The sequence below is a fragment of the Rhododendron vialii genome, chromosome 10a (genome assembly GCF_030253575.1).
Source record: "Rhododendron vialii isolate Sample 1 chromosome 10a, ASM3025357v1".
NCBI lineage: Eukaryota > Viridiplantae > Streptophyta > Magnoliopsida > Ericales > Ericaceae > Rhododendron > Rhododendron vialii.
Genome location: NC_080566.1, coordinates 9,772,822 through 9,795,839, shown reverse-complemented (window position 1 = coordinate 9,795,839; position 23,018 = coordinate 9,772,822). Strand labels below are relative to the sequence as shown.

The 23,018-nt window shown below is 38.8% G+C and overlaps 3 protein-coding genes and 1 long non-coding RNA gene across 4 annotated transcripts; 3 read left to right on the top strand and 1 right to left on the bottom strand.

Annotated features, from left to right (window-relative positions):
• The first annotated feature begins 1,502 nt into the window (after positions 1-1,502).
• Positions 1,503-3,886, top strand: LOC131303302 (uncharacterized protein At2g29880-like). The gene is made up of 4 exons (XM_058330104.1): positions 1,503-1,691; positions 2,599-2,717; positions 2,830-3,168; positions 3,260-3,886. Exons 1-4 carry the CDS (start codon positions 1,556-1,558, stop codon positions 3,782-3,784), a joined length of 1,119 nt encoding a protein of 372 aa, XP_058186087.1. The 5' UTR covers positions 1,503-1,555; the 3' UTR covers positions 3,785-3,886.
• A 657-nt stretch (positions 3,887-4,543) lies between these two features.
• LOC131302863 (protein ANTAGONIST OF LIKE HETEROCHROMATIN PROTEIN 1-like) lies at positions 4,544-5,987 on the top strand. Its single transcript, XM_058329655.1, has 3 exons — positions 4,544-5,047; positions 5,135-5,366; positions 5,463-5,987. Exons 1-3 carry the CDS (start codon positions 4,544-4,546, stop codon positions 5,933-5,935), a joined length of 1,209 nt encoding a protein of 402 aa, XP_058185638.1. The 3' UTR covers positions 5,936-5,987.
• A 6,656-nt stretch (positions 5,988-12,643) lies between these two features.
• Positions 12,644-22,082, bottom strand: LOC131303300 (uncharacterized). Its single transcript, XR_009191942.1, has 2 exons — positions 21,953-22,082; positions 12,644-12,711 (listed from the first exon to the last, which is right to left on the bottom strand). It is a non-coding gene; the product is annotated as an uncharacterized LOC131303300 (long non-coding RNA).
• On the top strand, positions 20,301-22,412 carry LOC131303299 (uncharacterized protein At4g22758-like). The gene is made up of 2 exons (XM_058330103.1): positions 20,301-21,051; positions 21,955-22,412. Exons 1-2 carry the CDS (start codon positions 20,772-20,774, stop codon positions 22,128-22,130), a joined length of 456 nt encoding a protein of 151 aa, XP_058186086.1. The 5' UTR covers positions 20,301-20,771; the 3' UTR covers positions 22,131-22,412.
• The last annotated feature ends 606 nt before the right edge of the window (positions 22,413-23,018 follow it).

Sequence of the window (23,018 nt, the reverse complement as noted above, 5' to 3'; positions counted from 1 at the left end):
CTTCTAATTTTGATTAATACATTAAAATCTTGAATTTCCTAATGGTGGAGTAGAGCTAAATTTAGATCACATAGTGCAGGCTCAGATGTTAACTTACATAGGACCGAAATCTTTCAGGTGCTATCAATTCTTTTGGAACCACTGAGGTTCGCCTGGTCATTAATTTTATTCTCCAAATTAGTCGAGATGCGCTCAAGCTGGACCAGGATTAATTATCAAAAAGAAAAAAGCTCTTAAATAATAAGTTTTATTTATTCTCTTTTACCAACTACGCAAAAATTTTGTGCACTCTCCTAGGAGATAGGTGATGTTTCTTCTTACATTACATTACATACTCCAACAGAAGGAGCCAAGAAGGAGGTCCAGACAACAACTCGAGCAATAGACTACCTATATATATTAATCCAATTCTAGGCTAAAAGTCAAGGGAACTACAATAATATTATCCAAATTGAAACACAAAAGCCAAAAGCACAACCACCCATCAGGCCATCAATAATATATATATCACACTGTAGACTGTAAACTTTAGTAGTACAATACTCTTTTTGACAATTAATTAGAGCATATCCAGTGGTTGGAGCCAATTTCTGAAAGGCCAAATCTATTTTTCCGTCATTTTGCCAAGTTTTGACAAAACTGCTCCAATGGTTACTACCAAAACTACTTTTCTTAACCAACTTGATTTGTAGCAGTTGGATTACTCCCACATCACAGCCATAGAATCGCTCTCAATCCCAACCATTGGGAAAAAATGGCCGGGAACATTTGCCCTGCCAAATAACCGAGCAATTAGAGAGGTGCAAAATGGTCTTGAAGTCTAGAAACTTTTGGGTACCGGGTGGGTAACTCGTGGTGCCCGAGCAGCCCATCCGGGCCGTTCAAAAGTGTGTTGAACGGCCTAGATTGAAACCCTCTCCTCTCACCCCACAACTCTCTCTCCTCTTTCTCTCTCAGTTTTTTCTCTCCGAGCCATCCAAAAACCGAAATAGATGGCCCGAATGCGTCGAGCGGGCACCACGTGGTACCCATCCGGCACTGAAAATTTTCTCCTTCAAGCCATTTTTGCTTTGTTCGGATCCCAGTTTTTAAGTTTTCAAAAACTGAAACTCCTGTTCGGAACCCAGTTTGGGAAAATTATCCCCTGCGACTCACTACCCTCATTTATTCCCCTCTCTCATTAACGTTTACCTGCCCTCCCTACGTCCCTGTCCCTCATTAACGTTAACCTGCCCTCCCTACCTCTCTGTCCTCTCCATCTTTTGCCTTTTACAGAGCTACAGTAGAGATTCCCGACTTCCCTGCCCTTTACTCCTCTCTCTCTCTGTCCTGCTCTTTCTCTATCTCATTGAAGAGGAATTGATTCCCGATTTCTGGAATCAGATTTGCCCTAACCCTCTGTCGCTCTATCTCTCTCTGTCTCTCTCTAGCCGGGTCTCTCTCTAGCCGTGTTCTTTGAGAAATCTCAAAAGACAACGATAATCTCCATAGCGTCGGCGGATACAGCTGGTATTTGACTGATTCCTGTTCATTACAAGACATTTGGTGTATAAAGATGGGTAAGGACCGTCCACAGGATTCGTCTCCCTCTTTGCTTACCTCCTACTCCAACAAAACGGAAGGCCCAAGCACAGACGGGGTTCAGTGTGGTAGATGGCTTCTCCGATCAACCTGCGTTCGAAGACGTAGACGTATGGTTAAATTTTGTTCATGGGTTCTTTTCCAATTTTTCCTAATATACGCTTTGATTTTGTTTATGTGTTCTCGGTTCTGAGTTTGATTTTTTGTTGGGTTATGTGTGTTCTGGATCTGTCCAAATCTATTTCCATACATGTTTGTTTTGCCTTGTTTGTGAGAAAATACATTAGGGTTTCCTATCGGCAATGAAGGAAGAGTATATTAGTCCCCCCCCACCTTCTTCTTTTTTGGGGTTGGAAATTTGCAAATATATATTCCTCTACTGCAACTATATGAGTTCCAGTTGAACTATGGTCTATGTTATGCATCATTTTAGTGTACATCAGCTTTTTTGCATTTTTTCAGATGAAAACAAAGTACTTTTTTTGCATATTGTGAAATTTTGTTTGTTTTCATTCCTGCGAATTACTGAAAGCAATTACGATTCCAAATGAACTGCAAAGTGATGTTTATGGTTGGAAGCTTACTCTACTGATGTTTTGTTCGTTCGTTTACTCTGCTATGACCTCGTCTCTATTTTATGAACCCGGAGATTGCTTGTAAGTGCTGATACTATAGCCTATAATTGCTGAAACTGGAATTATATTGCTGAAACTAGAAATAGGTGCAAGAAATATCACATAAAGATGCTGAATCTGTTAATTGGTTGCTGAAAACTCCTATATGCATGCCGAAATTGTTTGTCATTAATGGAAATCACTGATATGTGCAGGAATTATGGGCTAAAATGCAGGAAAATGAGCTTTTTGTGTTCAGCATCGATTTGTTTTGCAGCTGTTTTTTTTTTTTTAGAACGTCAAACACCTGACTGGAAATTCTTTTTTTTTTTTTGGTTCACATTTCTGTAATTTCTTTCAACTATTTGGGGGTAATTTGTTTTTTCTTGTTCGTTGTTGTTAGGCCAACCAGTATCACTGAAATTTGAACCCTCAACTCCAACTTCAAAGAGGAAAAGACGTGACACTTCTTCTCCTACGCCCTCGGCAAACTCATTCACCGGCGAGAACAGTGTCCAAGTGGTACTCCTCTTACTCCTTAGTAATGTTGATTTCATTAGGCATGACATGAACTTGCATATTTCATCTCACTGTAGTAATGTGTAACATGCGTGAATTGTTTCCCACATGGTAGCCTATGACGACTCGTAAAAAAATCGATTCTGACAACTGGAGTTATGAGAACACCGAAATTTTCCTTCAAATTATGGTAGAAGAGGCGAGGAAAGACTATGGAACAAACTCAAACAAACGTCGCGCATTTAATACCCTACAATGGACGGCAATCCTAGAGGAGTTAAAGAAGAGGACCAATAAGACTGACTACACAACTATTAAGATCCACCAGAAATTTGACCGTCTGAAAAAAGACTACAGGCTATTCAAAGACCTGACCGAGCGAAGTGGGTTGGGTTGGGACCCGGTTATGCAAACAGTCACTGCATCGGCGGACGTGTGGGTAACCTATTTGCAGGTATTTAAACCTTAGAAAACCATGATTTGACTTATACAAGCACCATTCTACCTTTTAGAACGCTAATTTCCAATTTTCCTATTCGTTGTAGGCACATAAGGATGCCGGAAAATTTATTGGTAAAGGGCTTGACCATTATGACCTTTTGCACGAGCTTTTGGACGGCTCGTTGGCCACAGGCATCTTTGGCCAACCCAGCCCCCTAGGAGCCCCCTCGTTGGAGCAGGAGCAACAATTGAGGAATCAAGGGAAGGCCATAAAGTTCAGTGATAGCACATTCTCTGATGGAAGAAAGCGAATGTCTGATGGAAGTGGTGGACCAAGCAGTAAGTCAATGCGATGTGAGCAAAAAGAGGCATATGATAGAGTGGCTTTCGCGAACCAAAAAAAGGGAGAGTATTTTGAAACCTTGACACAACAACGTCTTCAGGCCCAAAATTACTCTATTGAGGCATGTCTACTAGCAATGAACCCACTGAAGGAATTTGTTAGTGACACTGCCTTCTATAAGGCATATGACAAGCTTCTTGAGGGAGTCAATTATAGGGAAGGCTTTATAAAGCTGACTCCAGATGGCAGGTTGGGTTGGATCAGTCGCTTCGGATCCGGGAATTGATGGGTTGTTTACCTAGGGAGTCGATGACTTTTTTTAAAATTCCAATAGTTATGTGCTATGACTGTTTTTTTTGGAGCCTTATGTCTATTTGGCCACTTGAGGAACAATTGCTGTTGTGACTGCTACATTTCAGTACTTGACTGTATGGAAGGAGCATTATGTCTATTTTTCCACTTGAGGAGCCTTATGTCTGTTTTCCTTACTTGCTTTTACTGGTACGTTTGTTTCCATTTGTCGAAACAGTCACTGTACTTGATGATGGTTTTTTTCTTGATGCACAAAAAATGCATGATTACATTCATTTAGGATAATATCATTGGAACTATGTACATTCTGTTCCAGTAACTTATTTATCATATACTTACCCAAAAAAACTTATTTATCATCCTTCCAAAAACCAATTTGAAGGCTGACAAATAACCTATCAAACACTCTGCATATTTGGGCAATCAATTTAGAGATGCTTTCATAATTGAAATGCCAAGAATATTAGACATAGTCTAGTTTTGGAACATGATTTTGTTTAGTTCCCACTGAAACGGCGAAAACATTCCTCTGACTTTCTGATTTGAACAGTAGCGGAGTGTGACTCACTACCCTTGTTTCCACCCAAAATACTCTTACACATATGGAACACTTGTAAACATGCCAAAGCATTGACTTGTTTTGACAACTATTGTCAAAATCCAACGATGACAGTTTTAGATATTCCAAAGTCAATTGACATTTCTTTTATGCTTACAGTTTTAGCAAATCACCATGTCATCAAGTGGAATTCCGCCTTACCAACTCGAGGACGATTTTAGTGATGATGATGACTTGATGGAACTTGAAACACTCGCTATGATGGAACGAGATGGGAAACAAAAAATTCCACAAAGAACATGTCCTTTATCAGGACAACAATATACCACGTTTCTTTTGAACTCCCATCCACAAAACATAAAGGATATTTTACGTGTCGACAAACATACGTTTAGAGCATTGGCGGTCGAGCTAGTTCGACGAGAACTACTTAATTGGGATCATAAGAACCTCTCAGTCGAGGAGTCTTTGGCTATGTTCTTGTACATTTGTGGACAAAATGCACGGGATAGAGTTGTTGCTGACCGCTTCCAGCGTTCTTTGGATACTATAAGCAAGCATTTCAACATCATGCGTCGTGCTATTTGCAATCTAGCTCCCTTTATTATTCGACCACCAAATCTTCAAGAAACGCCTCCTGAAATTCTCCATGATGGAAGATACTATCCATGGTTCCAAGTAAGCATGTATTACATACGATACCGTACACATCACACCGAAAAAATATATACTTACACTAATGCATTTTTTTCAAAATCTCCATAGGATTGTGTTGGCGCAATAGATGGAACACACATAGATGCTTGGGTACCGGCTTCTAGAGAATTAGCATTTCGCGGCAGAAAATCCACGAAAACACAGAATGTAATGGCCGTGTGTTCCTTCGACATGAAGTTCACATTTGTGTACCCAGGTTGGGAGGGTAGCGCCCACGATGGACGTGTTTTCTTTGCGGCAGTATCGAATCCGGACTTTCACTTCCCACATCCACCACTTAGTAAGTTCAAATTTGAAGAAGATTGTTCTCATATTTGCTTTTTGATCTATTCTAGTAGGAAACACACTATACTGACTAGAGTAATTTCTGAATTAGATAAGTACTATTTGGTCGATTCTGGATACACCAATATGCCGGGTTATCTTGCTCCGTACCGAGGACAACGATATCACAGGGACCAATGGGATGGGGCGAATACAATATTCCGCACACCGTACGAACTATTCAACTACAAGCACTCGTCCTTGAGAAATGTAATTGAGAGATGCTTTGGGGTTTTGAAAAAGAGGTTTCCAATATTAAAGGGTATGCCTAATTATGACAATGCCCGTCAACCAACAATTGTTACGGCTTGTTGTGTTATCCACAACTTTATCTTAATGCATCATGGGAGAGATGAATATTTTGACGGTTACAATGAAGATATCGAATGGGAAGGAGAAACTGATGAAGAGGTTGACGATGATGATGTGGGTGAAGTAGAGCCTTTGAACACATCTCGTGTGGGTTTGGAATTGATGGCGCAAAAACGAGACCAAATGGCTATTGAAATGTGGGATGCATATTGACTTTTATTGCATTGTACTAGTTCCGCTGCATGAAAATTGGCCACTTAACTTAGCTTTTTGTTAATGGGTTGTACCACTGGACTAATTGTAAGTGTTGTTTGCATTCGGATTTTCCTTGGATGTTAGAAGTTGTTGGTTTTGGTATTCCTGCTGTCAATGGACAAATGGGTTTCGTACATTTAACTGTAAGTGCAATTTCTCAATTGGGTTTTGTGTTATTTGGCCATAGTGAACCTGCTGGAATGATATTTGGTTATGTTTGGTTTTGTTCGGCTTTTTCCAATACGATTATGTGTTCCTACTTTTGTACTTTACCTAAAATGCGATTGGACTCCCTCTTTTATGCAGTATTACACAGTAAGTATGGGAGGCCAAAAATTCTATGTTGTGTTCGTGGGTCGGAACCCAGGCATCTACAATGATTGGCCATCTTGTAGTGAGCAGGTTAATAGGTTTTCAGGGGCTGTGCATAAAAAATTCACCTCATGGGATGAGGCCTACAATGCTTGGGTGACTTTCACCAGACAAGTTGCGGACACGGCGCCACCTTCTCTTCTCCCGTTGGCAGCTGATCCGAGTGGATCCTCAACAAATTACACCCAGCCGGCTAGAGATTGGTTTGGACTCGGCCTAATTCTTGCTATGGTTTTTTCCTTGGGTGTGGTGGTAGCCATTATAATAATAATAGTACTTTGATATCCTTGTGTGGTTCTGAGTTCTTTTGTATGAATCTATTCGTAGGTCTTCCAACGGAGTATTGTGCACTATTTTTATTTGTAGTTTGAAACTTTAATTAATTAGAGAGTTTGGAGTAGTTTGGGCTTAACTAGCTGTAGATAATTAAATGAATGGTGTGCTATAGACATGTTCATTTGTGGTATGATTGCAACGGTGAAGCACCAATTTATCTTGATGGGTTTGATTATTAATCCTGATTTTGTACCTACCATTTAATCGTAGCAGAACTTAGCACATTTCACTCAATAACAAAAGTATTACGAAACTGCATGCACAAGGAAGTGCAGAAATGGAGAGATGATTAAACGTGGGGAGAGAGAGAGAGAGTTGGCGTGCACAAGTGGGGGCAATTGATACAGAGAGAGAGACGGAGAGAATTGGCCGCAAGAGAGGTTGCAAATTGTATCAAACTTGCAATGTAGGGAATCAAAACCCTATGCTTTAAAGAGTGGGTCCAAAGGACAAAAAGGGTGGTCAAAACAGGTTGAAAAATGACCCAAAACTGGAATCTTCAAAAATAACTGGGAACCGAACAAAGTGTTTATTTTTGTGTCTTTGGTATGGCTTTCCGTTAGAAATTCTCTAGAGATGTACAGCAGATCTAGTCGGGCCTGGGGATAATAGAGTTGACTTGTTATGCTTTGTTTGGATGGAAATTTGAAAAAAAAACTTCAACTCAAAAAACACTCATTACTCTTATTTCTCTCTCCACTTTTCAATTATTATTCTTATTTCTCTATCTATCTCTCTCCACTTATTACTCAAAAAATTAAATTCAAAAATTTTCAAAAACCTATCCAAACACAACATAAATCTATCCACAATGTAACAAACAACAGTAGTTGTCCTGGACAAGTGGAACTGAGATCTTCTTACAACTAGGGGCGGCCTCAAAGAACTCCAAAACTTTAGTTTACTTGTAGCAAAAACAATAACATCTTTAATTAGAGAAATATAGAGTTCTTTGTTTGCACTTGATTCAAAATTTTACTATTTAGAAAAATATATCCATGTCAACTCCGATACGATGACAGAAATGTGGGCTGTGGGGGATGGGTTATGGGTTGCCTGTCGTTCTGGTTTTGCTAATATAGTTTTTGAGACTGATTTCACATTTGTGTTCAATGCTCTATGTGGGAGGCAGGTCCAAATAGGTCGGCTCCGCTGGGGGTGTTGCAAGAGATTCTAGTACTCGCTTCTAAGTTTTCCTCGATGCGGATCGTGTTTTGTTATCGCGAGGCTAATGGGGTAGCTAACTCGTTAGCCAAGCATATTGCAACAATTCAAGGGTGTTTTGTTTTACATAGTAGTGCACCTTGGTTTTTGTTGGAGACTTTGTGTAAAGATCAGCACGGGATAGTAGTTCCCCGTTTTGTAAAACTGTACCAGACTTGTTATTTTTTTGTGTTAATATAAATTAAGTTGTTCATCTCAAAAAGAAACTTTATCCAGTACAAGTTTGGTTTAATATAGCCAAGTTTAAAGGGTTCTCCGCTAGTTAATGGTGAATTTTATCTTTGAAAAATTAGTTAAGATGTGTGTAAGTTGCTCTGAACACCCTAAATTATCCAAAAAAAAAAACTTTTTCCAATAGAGCAAGTTGCGAGTTGGATGCAAAGATCAAAATCAATATTTCTGTTTGACCAGAAGAAAAAAAAAAGGGCTCAAAATCATCTTTTTATCTTTCTTCATTTTTTTGACGTCATAATCCAAAAATGTTTGATACAAATAGGAAACGCACATTGATGCGTGGCCAAAGACCAAGTATACGCAGCATATATCAACTGACTTCTTGTAAAACGGCTTAGTACAATAGTACGTACGTACACCGCGTGATACGTACACTAAATAATCACTCCTCCATCTTTCCACCTTGCCCGCCCAAAACCTGCCCCGATAAATACGTACCTATCTACCTGTGATACAATACCATATTACTGTATAAAATAAAGTATCATTGTATTTATGGGTTGTGTGCCGCCCTAACAACCCTACAAGCACACACATTAAAAAAAAAAAAAAAGGACAAAAAAGGAAAAAAAATATCCTAAAAGCAATAAAGCATAGATACGACTTGTAAGCATTGCTCCCCAAATCGTTTTCCACGCAACAAACTCTCTCCTCTCACCAAATTCCCCATTTCCGTCTGTCTTCTTCCTTTCTCTCTGTTTTCTACTAAAATTTGTGCTCATAGCCAACCTCGAATTCGCATCTCTTGAATGATAGAAACCGACTCGAATTTCATGCTTTCTCCTTCACCCAATCCTTCCTCCTCTGCTGCGCGTACGCAGCCGGTGCATCATTCAATTCTCTCCCTCCTCCTCTCTTCCTCCTCCTTCGGTTTTTTCGAACAAGCCTGGTACTACCGCTGCCTTGGCATCGACTCCTGAACTAGCTGCCATCCTCTCGCTCTCTCTCTCCCTCTAAAACCCAATTGTTAAATAAGGGCCGGCCCCGGAGTAAGCCCCGCAAGCTCTCGGACTTGGGTAACCCAAAAAAATAAAATTTTAGTTTAGGTATAAATATAAAAAGTTTCTAAATGTATCACAAGCAATTTACTTGGCGTTATGGACAAGTTGTTAAAACTCGAGGCGACCGAGTTCGATCCCTAACGTCCCCCCATAAACCTCTTTTTTTTTTTTGTTCCTCCTACAAAACACTCCCTGCCCGTCTGATTTGCAAAAACAACTACTCCTAAGATGCTTAAAAATTTCCAAAATCAAACCACGCAAAACCCCTACCAGTCCATTTCCCTCCAAAGATCAGGTTTTTAAAAGTTCCAAAGCTCTGAGTTTTGTTCTTAATGGTGTTTACACGTAGCCAATTCATAAGAGGAAATTTTTGGATTTCTCCTTATGAATTGACTTCATGTAGCAAATTCGTAGTTATATTTAGCCGGGCCCTAAATCATTCCTATCAAAATGATATAATTTCTTCCCAATTTGTAATTTCAGTAGACTTTTTTTTTTAATCTCAAATTGATTTAAAAATCTGCTCCATATAATTTCAAAGAGGTAAATTGAACATGGGTAACAATAGAAGTACCTAGTAACATAAACGGTCACCGGAGGCACGGCAGCCGGCGAAGCCACCTGTCGTCGCCGCCACCGCAACCCCCTCCGCCCAAAATATTGCCGAACCAATACGTATTCACGGCCGCAATCCCTTATCCTGCCCACTATTACAAAAATCAAATTACATGGTTGGAAATTTTCGATTAAACAAACACAACAGTGATGTATAAGGGATATGTTCTTACATTTGATTAAAAAAATAGTCATAGTTAAATCAATCTAGCCAACTAGCACAGTTTTTATTTTTATCTTTAAACTACCATTTTGTTAGAGAGATTAAAAAAATAGGCTATGATCTAAATGGAAAAATGAGGCGCCGTTCCACTATAAGCATTTTTGGGCATTTTTAATATTTTATACTTTTTGAGACAGGTCATTCTCCTCAATTGAAACAGACCCGGCCCTCAAGTTCTACGATGACTCAATTGAAAATTTTGCTTCAAAAAATGTTTTCTTTGTAGTGGATCGCGCTAATCATAGAACACTATAACCGGAGTTTACATTTTGATGTTGATTTTCTTTATGTTATTCAAGTTAAAATAACACTGTAATTTTGAATTTTTTTTTTTACTTGTTTGTTGTTTAATTTTGTATGACTTAATAATAGGCGGGCAACAAAGTATGGGTTGGGCTAGGACAACCCAAATATCGGGGCCGGCACTGATTGTTATCCTCTCGTTTTAAAGCCTTTTTAGTTTGTTTTTCAAGCTTCAGGAAGGGAAGAAAAAAAAAACCCAAAAAAGAAAGTGCAATTACGTACAGAGGAAGTTAAGAAATGAATAAAAGCGTATCCGAGAAAATGTTGGCGTAGAAGGAGAAGGAGAAAAAGAAGGGCGTGGTGTTTGTACCATATCTGTAATTTTCATATTTCCTGTCGATTGGATGACACGTGACATAAATAAAAAGGTATTATTGGAAGATCAATGAGACTTATGATCTAATTAATTAATGTGATTATTATAAAAACATAATAAGGCCTTATAGATTAAATATTTAGATTTGGATTCTTCCGTTAATTGATTATTATTATAGTTTCCTTGCCTCTGACGATTGGATCTTAAGTGGCAAAAGAAGATGTTTCTAGGTGTCCCATGATCAAAAGAGCGGTTATGCAACGTGTTCACACTTTTTCTTCATGGCAGTTATTTGTATCACTCCTTTGTGGAGGTTATTTTTACAAAGACATGAATGGAAGAAAAAACTGACACCATGGAGGGAAGGATTCAAATTCAAAATTAGGAGGGCCTATTTATGTTTGAGTTTATGGTAGTTTCAAGCACACAACAAACAACACCAACATGCTTTTATCTTTTCTTTTCTAGGAGTAGTTATAACTTGTAATCGTTCACTCGACTATCTTAGTTGGCTGTACTTCTATTTTAAAGATTAATAAAGTCCATTTATTATTATTCTTCTATATTTCATCCACTTCATTGTTTGTTTCCAAAGAAATCCTGAAAACGGTAGGGAACTAAACTCCACCTTTTTTTTACACCCCACATTCCAGCAAAATTACAAAATAGTTTCCTGTCGATTGGCATTCTCCGTCAATTGGATAGAAATCAGAAAATTTGGTAATACGTGGAGAAGTAGAGTTCGAAGAAGAATCGGTTCTTGATTACGGTCTGTTGAACGCAAAATTCGAGTCTGCGAAAAAGACGGAAAAATGCTGAATAAGGTCAATTTTATTAATTTGAGAAATTTAGGGTTACAATCTCTGATGCAATTTTCAAAGAAAATTAATCCTCTGATTCTTCTCTTCGGATGTTGAAACGAGGGCTTGACAGCTTGATCTCGATTTGAACGGCGATATCTTATGCGGTCTTTGCAAAGATGACGACGACTTTGTTGGACTTTGACTTGAGGGCTTCAATGCTTCTTCTCAAGTTGAATTGCTTAATCTTCTCCAATTCGGTTGAAAAAGATGGCAGATTTGTGGATATTGACTTGAGAGCTTTGGAGCTTCTTCTCAAATCGGTCGTTGAGATCTTCCTCAATTTGGTTGAAGGTGGTTGAAAAAGACTGATGATTGGTGGACTTGACTTGAACGTCAGGGCTTGGATGCTTTGAATTGAAGAGCGTCTGGCTTGATGTGGATTTGAAAGATTCTGAAGGGCCTTCGCAACTCTAATCTTCAGAACTCCGAAAGCTTGCGTGTGACGGATGAATGCAAATTCTGAAGGGCTTGGAGGCTTTGATAACCGCCTAGTTTGATGTGGATTTGACTTGAATGTTCTTCGGAGCTTTGATCTGAAGAACCTTCTTGTTGGATTCAAGATCAAACCTTCTTGTTGGATGCAAACTTGAAGACTTCTGAAGGGCTCGAGGGCTTTGATTTTCAGAACTCTAGAGCTTGTATGCTTCAATGTGTTGATGGAAAAATATGAAAGGAGAGCACCTCTATTTATAGAGATGTAGGATGCAGAGTCATGACCAATCTCTGCTTCCTTCATATTTATCTCCCTTTAATTATTTCTTTATTTAGTGTAAAAGAAATAATTAAAATTCAATAATTATCCTTCTTTCTTTTATTTTAAGAAAGACAATTATTTGTAAAGAGAAACACAATTATTATTTTACCAAGTGGCTTAATTTGATTGGCCGAGCTTAATAAAAATAATAACTGCGTCACTTTGACACGTGGCACCATTTGATTGGCTTATACGCATCATCTTGACTTTTGATCTCGAGACACATAGCAATATTTGATTGGCCATTTACCGTGCCCTATTTACTAGGTCTCACAACACGTGGCAACTTGTGATTGACAGTAAATTTTACATGTCTTCACGGTCAATGTTCTGGGAAGCGCCAGGCCGATAAGATTTGTGGTGAACGAGGAAGACAATGTGAAGGGGGGGTGATCGATAGGGCTCTGAAAATGTATGCTCGTGAAGGGAGGCTTCCTGTTCTTGGTTCTGATGTCAGTAACTTCCTCCTTTATCCAGCCAATGCAGGATCTGACTCCCTACGCAACCGGCCAGGATTATTTCTCACCCTTGGATCAAGTTTTCTTCTAAGGGTAGCTTAGTCCTTTTAATTAATCTTAGCTTGTATGTACATCAGGTGATACTCTTTGTACAGAGTTAGAAATCGTTCAAGGGGTTTAGACACAAACCTGCTTAATTTCCTCCAAATATGTTTTCTCTCCTCTTGTGATTTGTTCTTTCGATCTTCACAAAAGTCAAAGACAAAGCCCCATATATACAAGTGTATTAACATAAATACATTAATTTTAATATCAAGTAAATTATGATATACTTTTACTTAAATTTAATATATACGTACATATATCAGGCATGCGACACTGATTTTGCATTCAAAGTCGGAATCATAGCATGACAAGTGGGATAACTTGATCTCATCCACCTGCGTAATTTTGTCAGTATCAGTATAAGTGAAAAGGTTATACGATTTTAACCCCACAACTATTGAGAAACTTTCTTGTAGAAACCCCACCAGAATTGTTCCATTTGTCTTTTTCCAAACGTTAGTTAAATACTTGATTCCACTGCCCCCTGACATGCATAGATTTGGGATCGATAAAAAATGTTCTATGGTGATTCCATCAGTGGGTAGCAATTCTTTCACTTTCATGATAGAACAATCACTACTAGAAAAATAGATAAATATCTCGGTCATCTAGTGTGGTTTTTGACTTTTAATCTCGCATTCAAAATCGTGGTCTATCAAGATGTAATTAAAAGTTTCTATCTTTTAACCCCGAGATAGAACCGTGATTAAAACTCATTAAAGCCGCGACTAAAAATGTAAAAACCTTGACCTTTAACAGTTTAATATCTCAGTTTTATTGTAAAAACCATGACGTTTAACAGCTTAATATCTCAATTTTATTGTAAAACCGTGATTGTTTAGAGAGATATAATCTCAGTTTTTGAAAAAACCAAGGTTAAAAAGTGGCATTTTCCTATGGAAAAATAAAAAAAAACCACTTTCTTTCTCTTGTTGGGTCTCCTGAGTTTTGTGCAGAAACTTCAACTAATTTCACCACACACACTTTTCAATATATAATTAAAATATCTAATATATAACATATGCGCCCTTCTCAATTAGAATTCTGAGCAAAGAGTTAATGCTCGAAATACATTTGGCGACGAAACGCAACCTTCAAAAGTTTTGTACCAAAAATACCCATTTGGCGACGAAACACAATTTCATCACCGAAAGCGCCCCATTTGGCGACGAAATATTTTTTGTAGAACAGTTGAGAGTGAGAGAGACGAACCAGAATGGAGGATTAAATTTTAGAAGTTGATCGTGACATTTATTCAGGGGTATGGCGCGCGAATTAGATTAAGGGGTAAGCAGTTTTCAACTTTTTCTATAGTGCTATGGTGTCCCCGGTCATTTTGGGGACACCGTAATTTTTGGCATAATTTAACCATTAGGAGCATAACTAATATCAATTACAAGCATAACAAAATCCAAACAAGGCATAACCAAGGAATATCCAAAAAACCAACCAAGGCGTAACTAAACCCAACCAAGGCATAATAAATAAGTTATGCCTTGCTATAGTTTTGGTTATGTCTTGCTATGGTTCTGTTATGGTTGTAATGGGTTTTGGTTATACTCATAATGGTTTTGTTATGCCAAAAGTTACGGTATCCCCAAAATAACCGGGGACACCGAAGTCATTCCCTTTTCTATATAAGAGTTTTAATCACAATCCAAATAAAAAAACGTGATGCTATGGTGTCCCCGGTCATTTTGGAGACACCGTAATTTTTGGCATAACTTTACCATTATGAGTATAACTAAACCCATTACAAACATAACAAAACCTAAACAAGACATAACCAAGGAATATCCAAAAAACCAACCAAGGCGTAACCAAACCCAACTAAAGCATAACAAACAAGTTTTGCCTTGCTATGGTTTTGGTTATGCTTTGCTATGGTTCTATTATGCTTGTAATGGATTTTGGTTATGCTCATAATGATTTTGTTATGCCAAAAGTTATGATGTCCCCAAAATGACCGGGGACACCGAAGTCATTCCCAAAAACGTGATGTATTCTCTTACTTACGATTTCAGTATCTAGATGATTGAGATTAAAAACTCTTTTCATCTCGGTTTTTTTGAAACGAGATATATTCTTTCATATACAATCTCAGTTTTTCGAAAATGAGATCTATTCTTTAAGTTACAATCTCACTTTTTAAATTACAAGATTAAAAAATTATTCCAGCTCAGTTTTTTCGTATAACTGAGATTAAAACTATAGCCCATAATATGTTATTACGTACGCTTTTACAAAACTAAAATCTTCTTAGTTTTTGGACCGTAATCTTTTTGCCATTTTGTAGTAGTGATTATTATGGAGCTGAGTTAAAACTAATCTACGTGTCAAGCCATGATTGTTTAATAGAGGGGGCTAATCAGTGCTTGAAATTAATGTGTTTTGCTTGGAAAAAAAGTAAAAAGAAAAAGCAACCCGTCTATGGGTCTTGACGGGTTGCACCGCTAGTACGCGCACAAGCCTACTTTCAGATCCAACATAAATGATTCAAATCGTTCATTAATTTTAAAATGACTTTTCAACTGGGATCTTCTAAAAAGAGTCAGCTTAATCGGATAACTTTAAGTGCTTGATCTAACGCACCAATTTTTTTTCATTCAAAATGATAGATCCTACGTGAACTTTTCATTTAAAATTAAGAAACAATTTGGATCATTTATGTGAGACCCAAAAATAAACCCCACACACCAATCCATGCAACATCGGTACATGCTTTGTCGGCGTCCATACAATTATTGTTTTGCTTTAAAGATTCTGCCTTCTTTATTCACGGGAGGCATGGGTATATATGCATTGAAAGAACAGCTAGGGTGGGTAGGAAAGGAAGGAATATTGGAAAGGGATAGCAAAACAAATTAATTGAACTTAATTTCTAGGCTACTATAGAATCGTAGTAGGAGGTTCGAAATGAATATGTGAAAAGGTCACAATCAACCAAGGGACAGTTGGGGGATCTTGCCTAGCAAAGCAACTAATGGAAAAAGAATATTAGGAGGATATTAATCGCGCCCCCACATGAAATTAGATTCCCTCCAATAAAAAATTATCCCCCCTCTAATAATTGATTGTTATTGTATTCATGTCGAAGAGAGTGCGACAAAGTCTTCGGATCATTGTGCAATGTCTTAATCAAATGGCTAGCGGCATGATCAAAGCCGGTGATCGTGAATTGTGTCCATCCTCCGAAGGAACCGGACTTGACAATTTTTTCATCATCCGGCTCAAGCAAGAATCAAGAACTGAAATTGGTTATAATTTGAGGAAATGACTTGTGTTATAGACAATGTGGACTTGCTGGGTGATCGCGCGGAACAAGGCAAACAGTGGGAAATATTCAGCAGTTTGGACCTATCTTCGAAAAAAAGCAAATTAGTAAAAATCTCTGGAATACTAATTCCTTTTCAAGTTAATTAATTAAGTGGTCAGGCCATGATACCAAATGCTAGTGCGTTCACGTTAAAATCGTGATATTGGTGAAAATCCCGCAAGTAACTTCTCTGTGAGTCCTTCTCTGCAGCGGTCTCTTTCACGCTAGATCCCTTGCATTTCCGTATATGATATTCATGGCCTCTCTCCGTCTTGCTAATACCATGACGAAGTCCCAATCGACCAGAGTGGACATTTCAACTCCTGATCAGGCATATTGAGGGAAGTAAGTACTTATTGCCACTTTTACCATCATTCTACCACGTGTGCCTATGACGATGGTCCATGTGTCTATCCACACCCCGGCCACGTGGTGTCGGGACACCCTCTCCACACTACACACATCTTCAGAAGTCAGACTATTTTCTTAAATATTTTTAAACTAGTGCACCGGCCAATTCAGGTGTAGTGGAAAGGGATGCATCAATAGTTCCGGTCACAAATAGCATAGTATTCTTACATTAAAATCTTGAATTCCTAATGGTGGAGTAGAGCTAATTTTGGAACGCATATATACATAGTACTGAAACCTTTCAGGTGCTATCAGTTCCTTTGGAGCCATTGAGATTTGTCCGATCGTTAATTTCATTCTCCAAATTAGTCAATGTACGCGCAAGCTGGCTCACTTGGTTATCAAAAAGGAAAAAGGTCTTATAAAAATTTTGTGCACGCTCCTTGGCGATAGGTGATTTTTCTCCTTACATTACATACTCCAACAGAAGGAGCCAAGAAGGAGGTCCAGACAACAACTCGAGCAATAGACAACCTATATATATTAATCCAATTCTAGGCTAAAAGTCAAGGGAACTACAATAATATTATCCAAATTGAAACACAAAAGCCAAAAGCACAACCACCCATCAGGCCATCAGTGAGCTGTTCAAAAACCAAAAAGATAAAAAATATAATAAAAATAAAAAATCCTATCCCGGATTTAGTGAAAATTTTCACTTTGTCCTCTCAAAGTTTTAAACTAATGTGTCTTTACCAACTCAAAATATCACACTGTAGACTGTAAACTTTAGTAGTACAGTACTCTTTTTGACAATTAATTAGAGCATATCCAGTGGTTGGAGCCAATTTCTGAAAGGCCAAATCTATTTTTCGGCTTGCTACACTGTCATTTTGCCAAGTTTTGACAAAACTGCTCCAATGGTTACTACCAAAACTACTTTTCTTAACCAACTTGATTTGTAGCAGTTGGATTACTCGACCACATCATAGCCAAAGAATCTCTCTCAATCCCAACCATTGGGAAAAAATGGCCGGGAACATTTGCCCGGCCAAATAACCGAGCAATTAGAGAGGTGCAAAATGGTCTTGAAGTTGAGAAATTTTTGGGTACCGGGTGGGTAACTCGTGGTGTCCGAGCAGCCCATCCGGGCCGTCCAAAAGTGTGTTGGACAGCCTAGATTGAAACCCTCTCCTCTCACCCCACCACTCCCTCTCCTCTTTCTTACTCCTTTTCCTCTCTCTAAATCTGAGCCGTCCAAAACAGAAATGGATAGCCCGGATGCGCCGAGTGGGCACCACGTCGTACCCACTCAGTACTAAAAATTTTCTCCTTCAAGCCGTTTTATTTTTGTGTCTTTGGTATGGCTTTCCGTTAGAAATTCTCTAGAGATGTACAGCAGATCTAGTCGGGCCTGGTGATGACAGAGTTGACTTGTCCACAACGTAACAAACAAACAAACAAACAGTAGTTGTCCTGGACAAAGCGGAACTGAGATCTTCTTACAACTAGGGGCGGCCTCAAAGACCTCCAAAACTTCAGTTCACTGGTAGCAAAAATAAGCTCAATATTCAATAACATCTTTCATTAGAGAAATATAGAGTTCTTTGTTTGCACTTGATTCAAATTTCTAATTAGGAAAATATATCCATGTCAACTCCGATACGATGACAGAAATGTGGGCTGTGCGAGATGGGTTATGGGTTGCCTGTCGTTCTGGTTTTGCTAATATAGTTGTTGAGACTTGATTCCGCATTTGTGTTCAATGCTCTATGTGGGAGGCAGGTCCAAACAGGTCGGCTCCGCTGGGGGTATCGCGAGAGATTCTAGTACTTGCTTCTGAGTTCTCCTCGCTACGGATTGTGTTTTGTTATCGCGAGGCTAATGAGGTAGCTAACTCGTTAGCCAAACACACTGTAACAACTCAAGGGCGTTTTGTTTTACATAGTAGTGCACCTGGGTTTTTGTTGGAAACTTTTTGTAAAGATCAGCTCGGGATAGTAGTTCCCCGTTTTGTAAAACTGTACCACATGCAGTACCAGACTTGCTACTTTTTTGTGTTAATATAAATTAAGTTGTTCGTCTCAAAAAGAAACTTTATCCAATACAAGTTTGGTGCTATATAGCCAAGTTTAAAGGGTTCTCCGCTACTTCATGGTGAATTTTATTCCTCAAAAATCAATTGGAATGCGTGTAAGCTGTTTTGAACACCCTAAATTATCAACAACAAAAAAAAAAAAGAAGAAACTTTTTCCAATAGAGCAACTTACGCGTTGGATGCAAAGATCAAAATCAATATTTTCGTTTGGAAAAAACGGGGGGGGGGGGGGGGGGGGGGAGGGGGGGGGGGGTGTGGGGGGGGGGGCGGGGGGGGGGGGGGTGGCGGGGGAGCGACGGACGGGCCTCAAAATCATCTTTTTATCTTTCTTCATTTTTTTGACGTCATATTTCAAAAATGTTTGATACAAATAGGTAAGGAAGCCATCTTACCAAAAAATCCTCCACTGCTCTGCCAACGCACATTGATGCGAGGCCAAAGACCAAGTAAGTATACGCACCATATATCAACTGTCTACTTGTAAAACCGGCTTAGTACGTACGTACGTACACCGCGTAATACGTACACTAAATAATGACTCCTCCATCTTACCGGCTTAGTACATACGTACACTGCGTGATACGTACACTAAATAACCACTCCCCCATCTTTCCACATTGCCCAAAACCTGCCCCGATAAATACCTATCTACCTCTGATAACAATCAATAAGTCTAGGTACACTACCTCCAACCACTATATCATTCACTACATTTTTTGTAGGGCCCATCTCGGGTTTTAAAAAAAATACAGAAAAATGTTCATAAATTTTAAAATAATATATTATGGGCCTTGTAAAAAATCGGCTCCAACACATATCGGTAAGTATTATTTTTTGATTCGTATGGGCGAAACTGTACAGTTGAGCAATTTCGCCCATACAAATCAAGAAATAATACTTACCGATATTCGTTGGAGTTGATTTTTTACAGGGCCCCATAAAATATTAGAGTAGTGCTACAGGTACCAACGGGGTCGGTACCGAAATCGTAGGGACGGCCGCGCCGGGCCGTCTCCGGCCACCGGACGGCAAATCCGAGCCGTCAAAAAATTCTATAAAAAAAAAACGAGGGGGCTTATGTAAGAATCAACGGCATCCGAGGTGTGTAGGGTGCTTGATCTGAGCACCCCTTTTTCGTGTATATATGTCTGGTGGCCGGAGACAGCCCGGCGCGGTCGTTCCTACGATTTCGGTACCAATATCATTTTCGAAAATATTATTCTAAAATTTATGGATAATTTTCTGTATTTTTTTGGGATCCGGAATGAGCCCCATAAAAGATGTAGTAGATGGTGTAGTGGATGAATGGTAGTGTATGTAGCACCATATTACTGTATAAAATAAAGTATCATTGTATATATGGGGGCTTATGTAAGAATCAACGGCATCCGAGGTGTGTAGGGTGCTTGATCCGAGCACCCCTTTTTCGTGTATATATGTCTGGTGGCCGGAGACGGCCCGGCGCGGCCGTCCCTACGATTTCGGTACCAATATCATTTTCGAAAATATTATTCTAAAATTTATGGATAATTTTTTGTATTTTTTTGAAACCCGGAATGAGCCCCATAAAAAATGTAGTAGATGGTGTAGTGGATGAATGGTAGTGTATGTAGCACCATATTACTGTATAAAATAAAGTATCATTGTATATATGGGTTGTGTGCCGCCCTAACAACCCTACAAGCACACACATTAAAAAAAAAAAAAAAGGGACAAAAAAGGAAAAAAAAATATCCTAAAAGCAATAAAGCATAGACACGACTTGTAAGCATTGCTCCCCAAATCGTTTTCCACGCAACAAACTCTCTCCTCTCACCAAATTCCCCATTTCCGTCTGTCTTCTTCCTTTCTCTCTGTTTTCTACTAAAATTTGTGCTCATAGCCAACCTCGAATTCGCATCTCTTGAATGGTAGAAACCGACTCGAATTTCATGCTTTCTCCTTCACCCAATCCTTCCTCCTCTGCTGCGCGTACGCAACCGGCGCATCATTCGATTCTCTTCCTCCTCCTATCTTCCTCCTCCTTCGGTTCCTCCAAACAAGCCTGGTACTACCGCTGCCTTGGCGTCGACCCCTGAGCCCGCCCCCATCCTCTCTCTCTCTCTAAAACCCAATTGTTATCCTCTCGTTTTAAAGCCTTTTTAGTTTAATTTTCGATCTAGAGGAAGGGAAGGAAAAAAAAAACCCAAAAAGAAAGTGCAATTACGTACAGAGGAAGTTAAGAAATGAATAGAAGCGTATCCGAGAAAATGTTGGCGCAGAAGGAGAAGGAGAAGGAGAAGAAGAAGGGCGTGGAGAAGCAGAGTTCGAAGAAGAATCGGTTCTTGATTACGGTCAACGTTCTGGGAAGCGCCGGGCCGATAAGATTTGTGGTGAACGAGGAAGACAATGTGAAGGGGGTGATCGACACGGCTCTGAAAATGTATGCTCGTGAAGGGAGGCTTCCTATTCTTGGTTCTGATGTCAGTAACTTCCTCCTTTATCCAGCCAATGCAGGATCCGACGGTATGTCCTCGATCTCATGCCTGATCTTCTGAGAACTATTTAGACTGTGTTCGCTTTGGGTCTCGAAACCCAACCCCTCTCTCTGCGTATGGTCTCAAATAAGCTTTCTCTTAAATTATTAATCTCGTTTCTCTATCTCTCTTGCCACTCATTACCCAAAAAACCTCCTTCAAAACATGTTATTATTCAGGTTGCAGTTTTCAGAATCTGTTTCGCCAAACGATTATTAGAATCTCTTTTCAGAAATTAAATCTTTCTTTATCGTTTTCATATCTTGTTGATTCTAAACAGGGAGTAATGTTTTGTTTGAACATGATCATAACATGTTTTCGAAAATGATGTATTTAGATTTCTCAAAAATGGAAGTTCAGACGTCATGGAAAATATAGACATAGAAAAGACTATGAAGAGAGCGAACCAATTAACCAGGGACATAGTTTTGAGTTAGCAATACCACAACCGTGGTGGTAGCCGAATTGGAAAGGTGCGGGATGAAACTCCCTCCCTCTCCACACCATCGCAAGTTCAAACCCACTTGCAGTTGTAGTCCTCGTGAACCAGATGTCGTGTGAGAGAGAGGACAACCCTTGTTCAGTTCATGCACTAGACTTCTAGTGGGGCTGTGGTGACAATTCCCTTCGGTTCAGTGGCTACCTCGCAAGAGCACTTCCCAGCCAAACATTTTCCTACCGGCTACTGGTAACTGGCAAGGAACCCCTATGGTTAAACCCAAGGAGGGCTGCTACGCCGGTTCCCCTTCCTACCGTTTTATTGAGTTAATTAAATAAATAAATAAATAAAAGCAATATCCAGGCTTTGTTTCGGGTCCATTTGCATCATAAATTTTTTCGAATTTTGAGCTTTTTTTGAATTTTCAAATTGAGGGTATTCAATCTTCTACAGCTCTGGGTCCATCCGATTCGATTGGATCGACTGGAGGAAGGAATTTCATGCTGTGCAAGAAGCAGAAGCACCCAAATATGACAGAAGGAAGGTCAGAGATGATTGAGAAGGGAAGTGGAAGCAGTTGGAAGACATGGCTCAATAAGTCCTTTAACTTCAAAGTCGCATCGCATTGAAGTTATGCTTAATATTGAAAAATGTCAAATTGATCCGCTTGTGTTTCATAGACCGGTAAAGCGGTCAAGCTATCTGCGACTCTCTGTTTGATTTATCGTACTTGGACTTATATATTATGATCTTTCGTATCTGTTATAGTGATCTTGTATGAACTTGTATTTGATCTTTTCTTTGTATGATACTATGAAACATTCCAAGCCATCAACAGGTGTATAACGAAAAGAGTTTGTCTTACATAATTTGCAGTTTTTTGCCCAATAAAATGCTTTTAGTTGACGAAAGGGGGTGTTTTTGATAGTTGTGAAACAAATTTTTGAATGTTACTTCAAATTCTATTGCAGATTAGAGATTTTGAATTTTAGTTGAAGCAGATAAACTTGTAGTATACAATAGATTTGAGATTATGTTTTTCTTTTCAATCGATAGAAGAGATCATTTTACATCAGATACGAAGTACATAGTATAAATTCGGGACATTAGATCAATTGTGAGAATTCACAAGATAACTAAGCCCAACAACTAAATTAATACAAAAAGTAAGTCTATTATATGGTACTAGAAACAAAGAATGGGAAAGAAAGAAAAAGCCTTCTAAGAGAAGAATACCCATGCTGGTGAGAAGACTCGAATTCATGACCTCTAATGAGATGCAAGAGTCGTGACCAACTAAGGTAACCCCAGTTGGTTGAGATTATGTTTAAGTTGTATTAAAAATCATTATTGTTCTCCTTCCATCCTAATTTGTTTGTCCAATTTTAAAAATTTAACTTTTTTTATTTTTTAAAAAGTTACTTTATCTCAACAAAAAAGACAAAATGAAAACTTGAATCACTCAAAAGTCAAATAGAAAAACATTTTTGGGACACCACAAAGTCTAAAAATAGAAA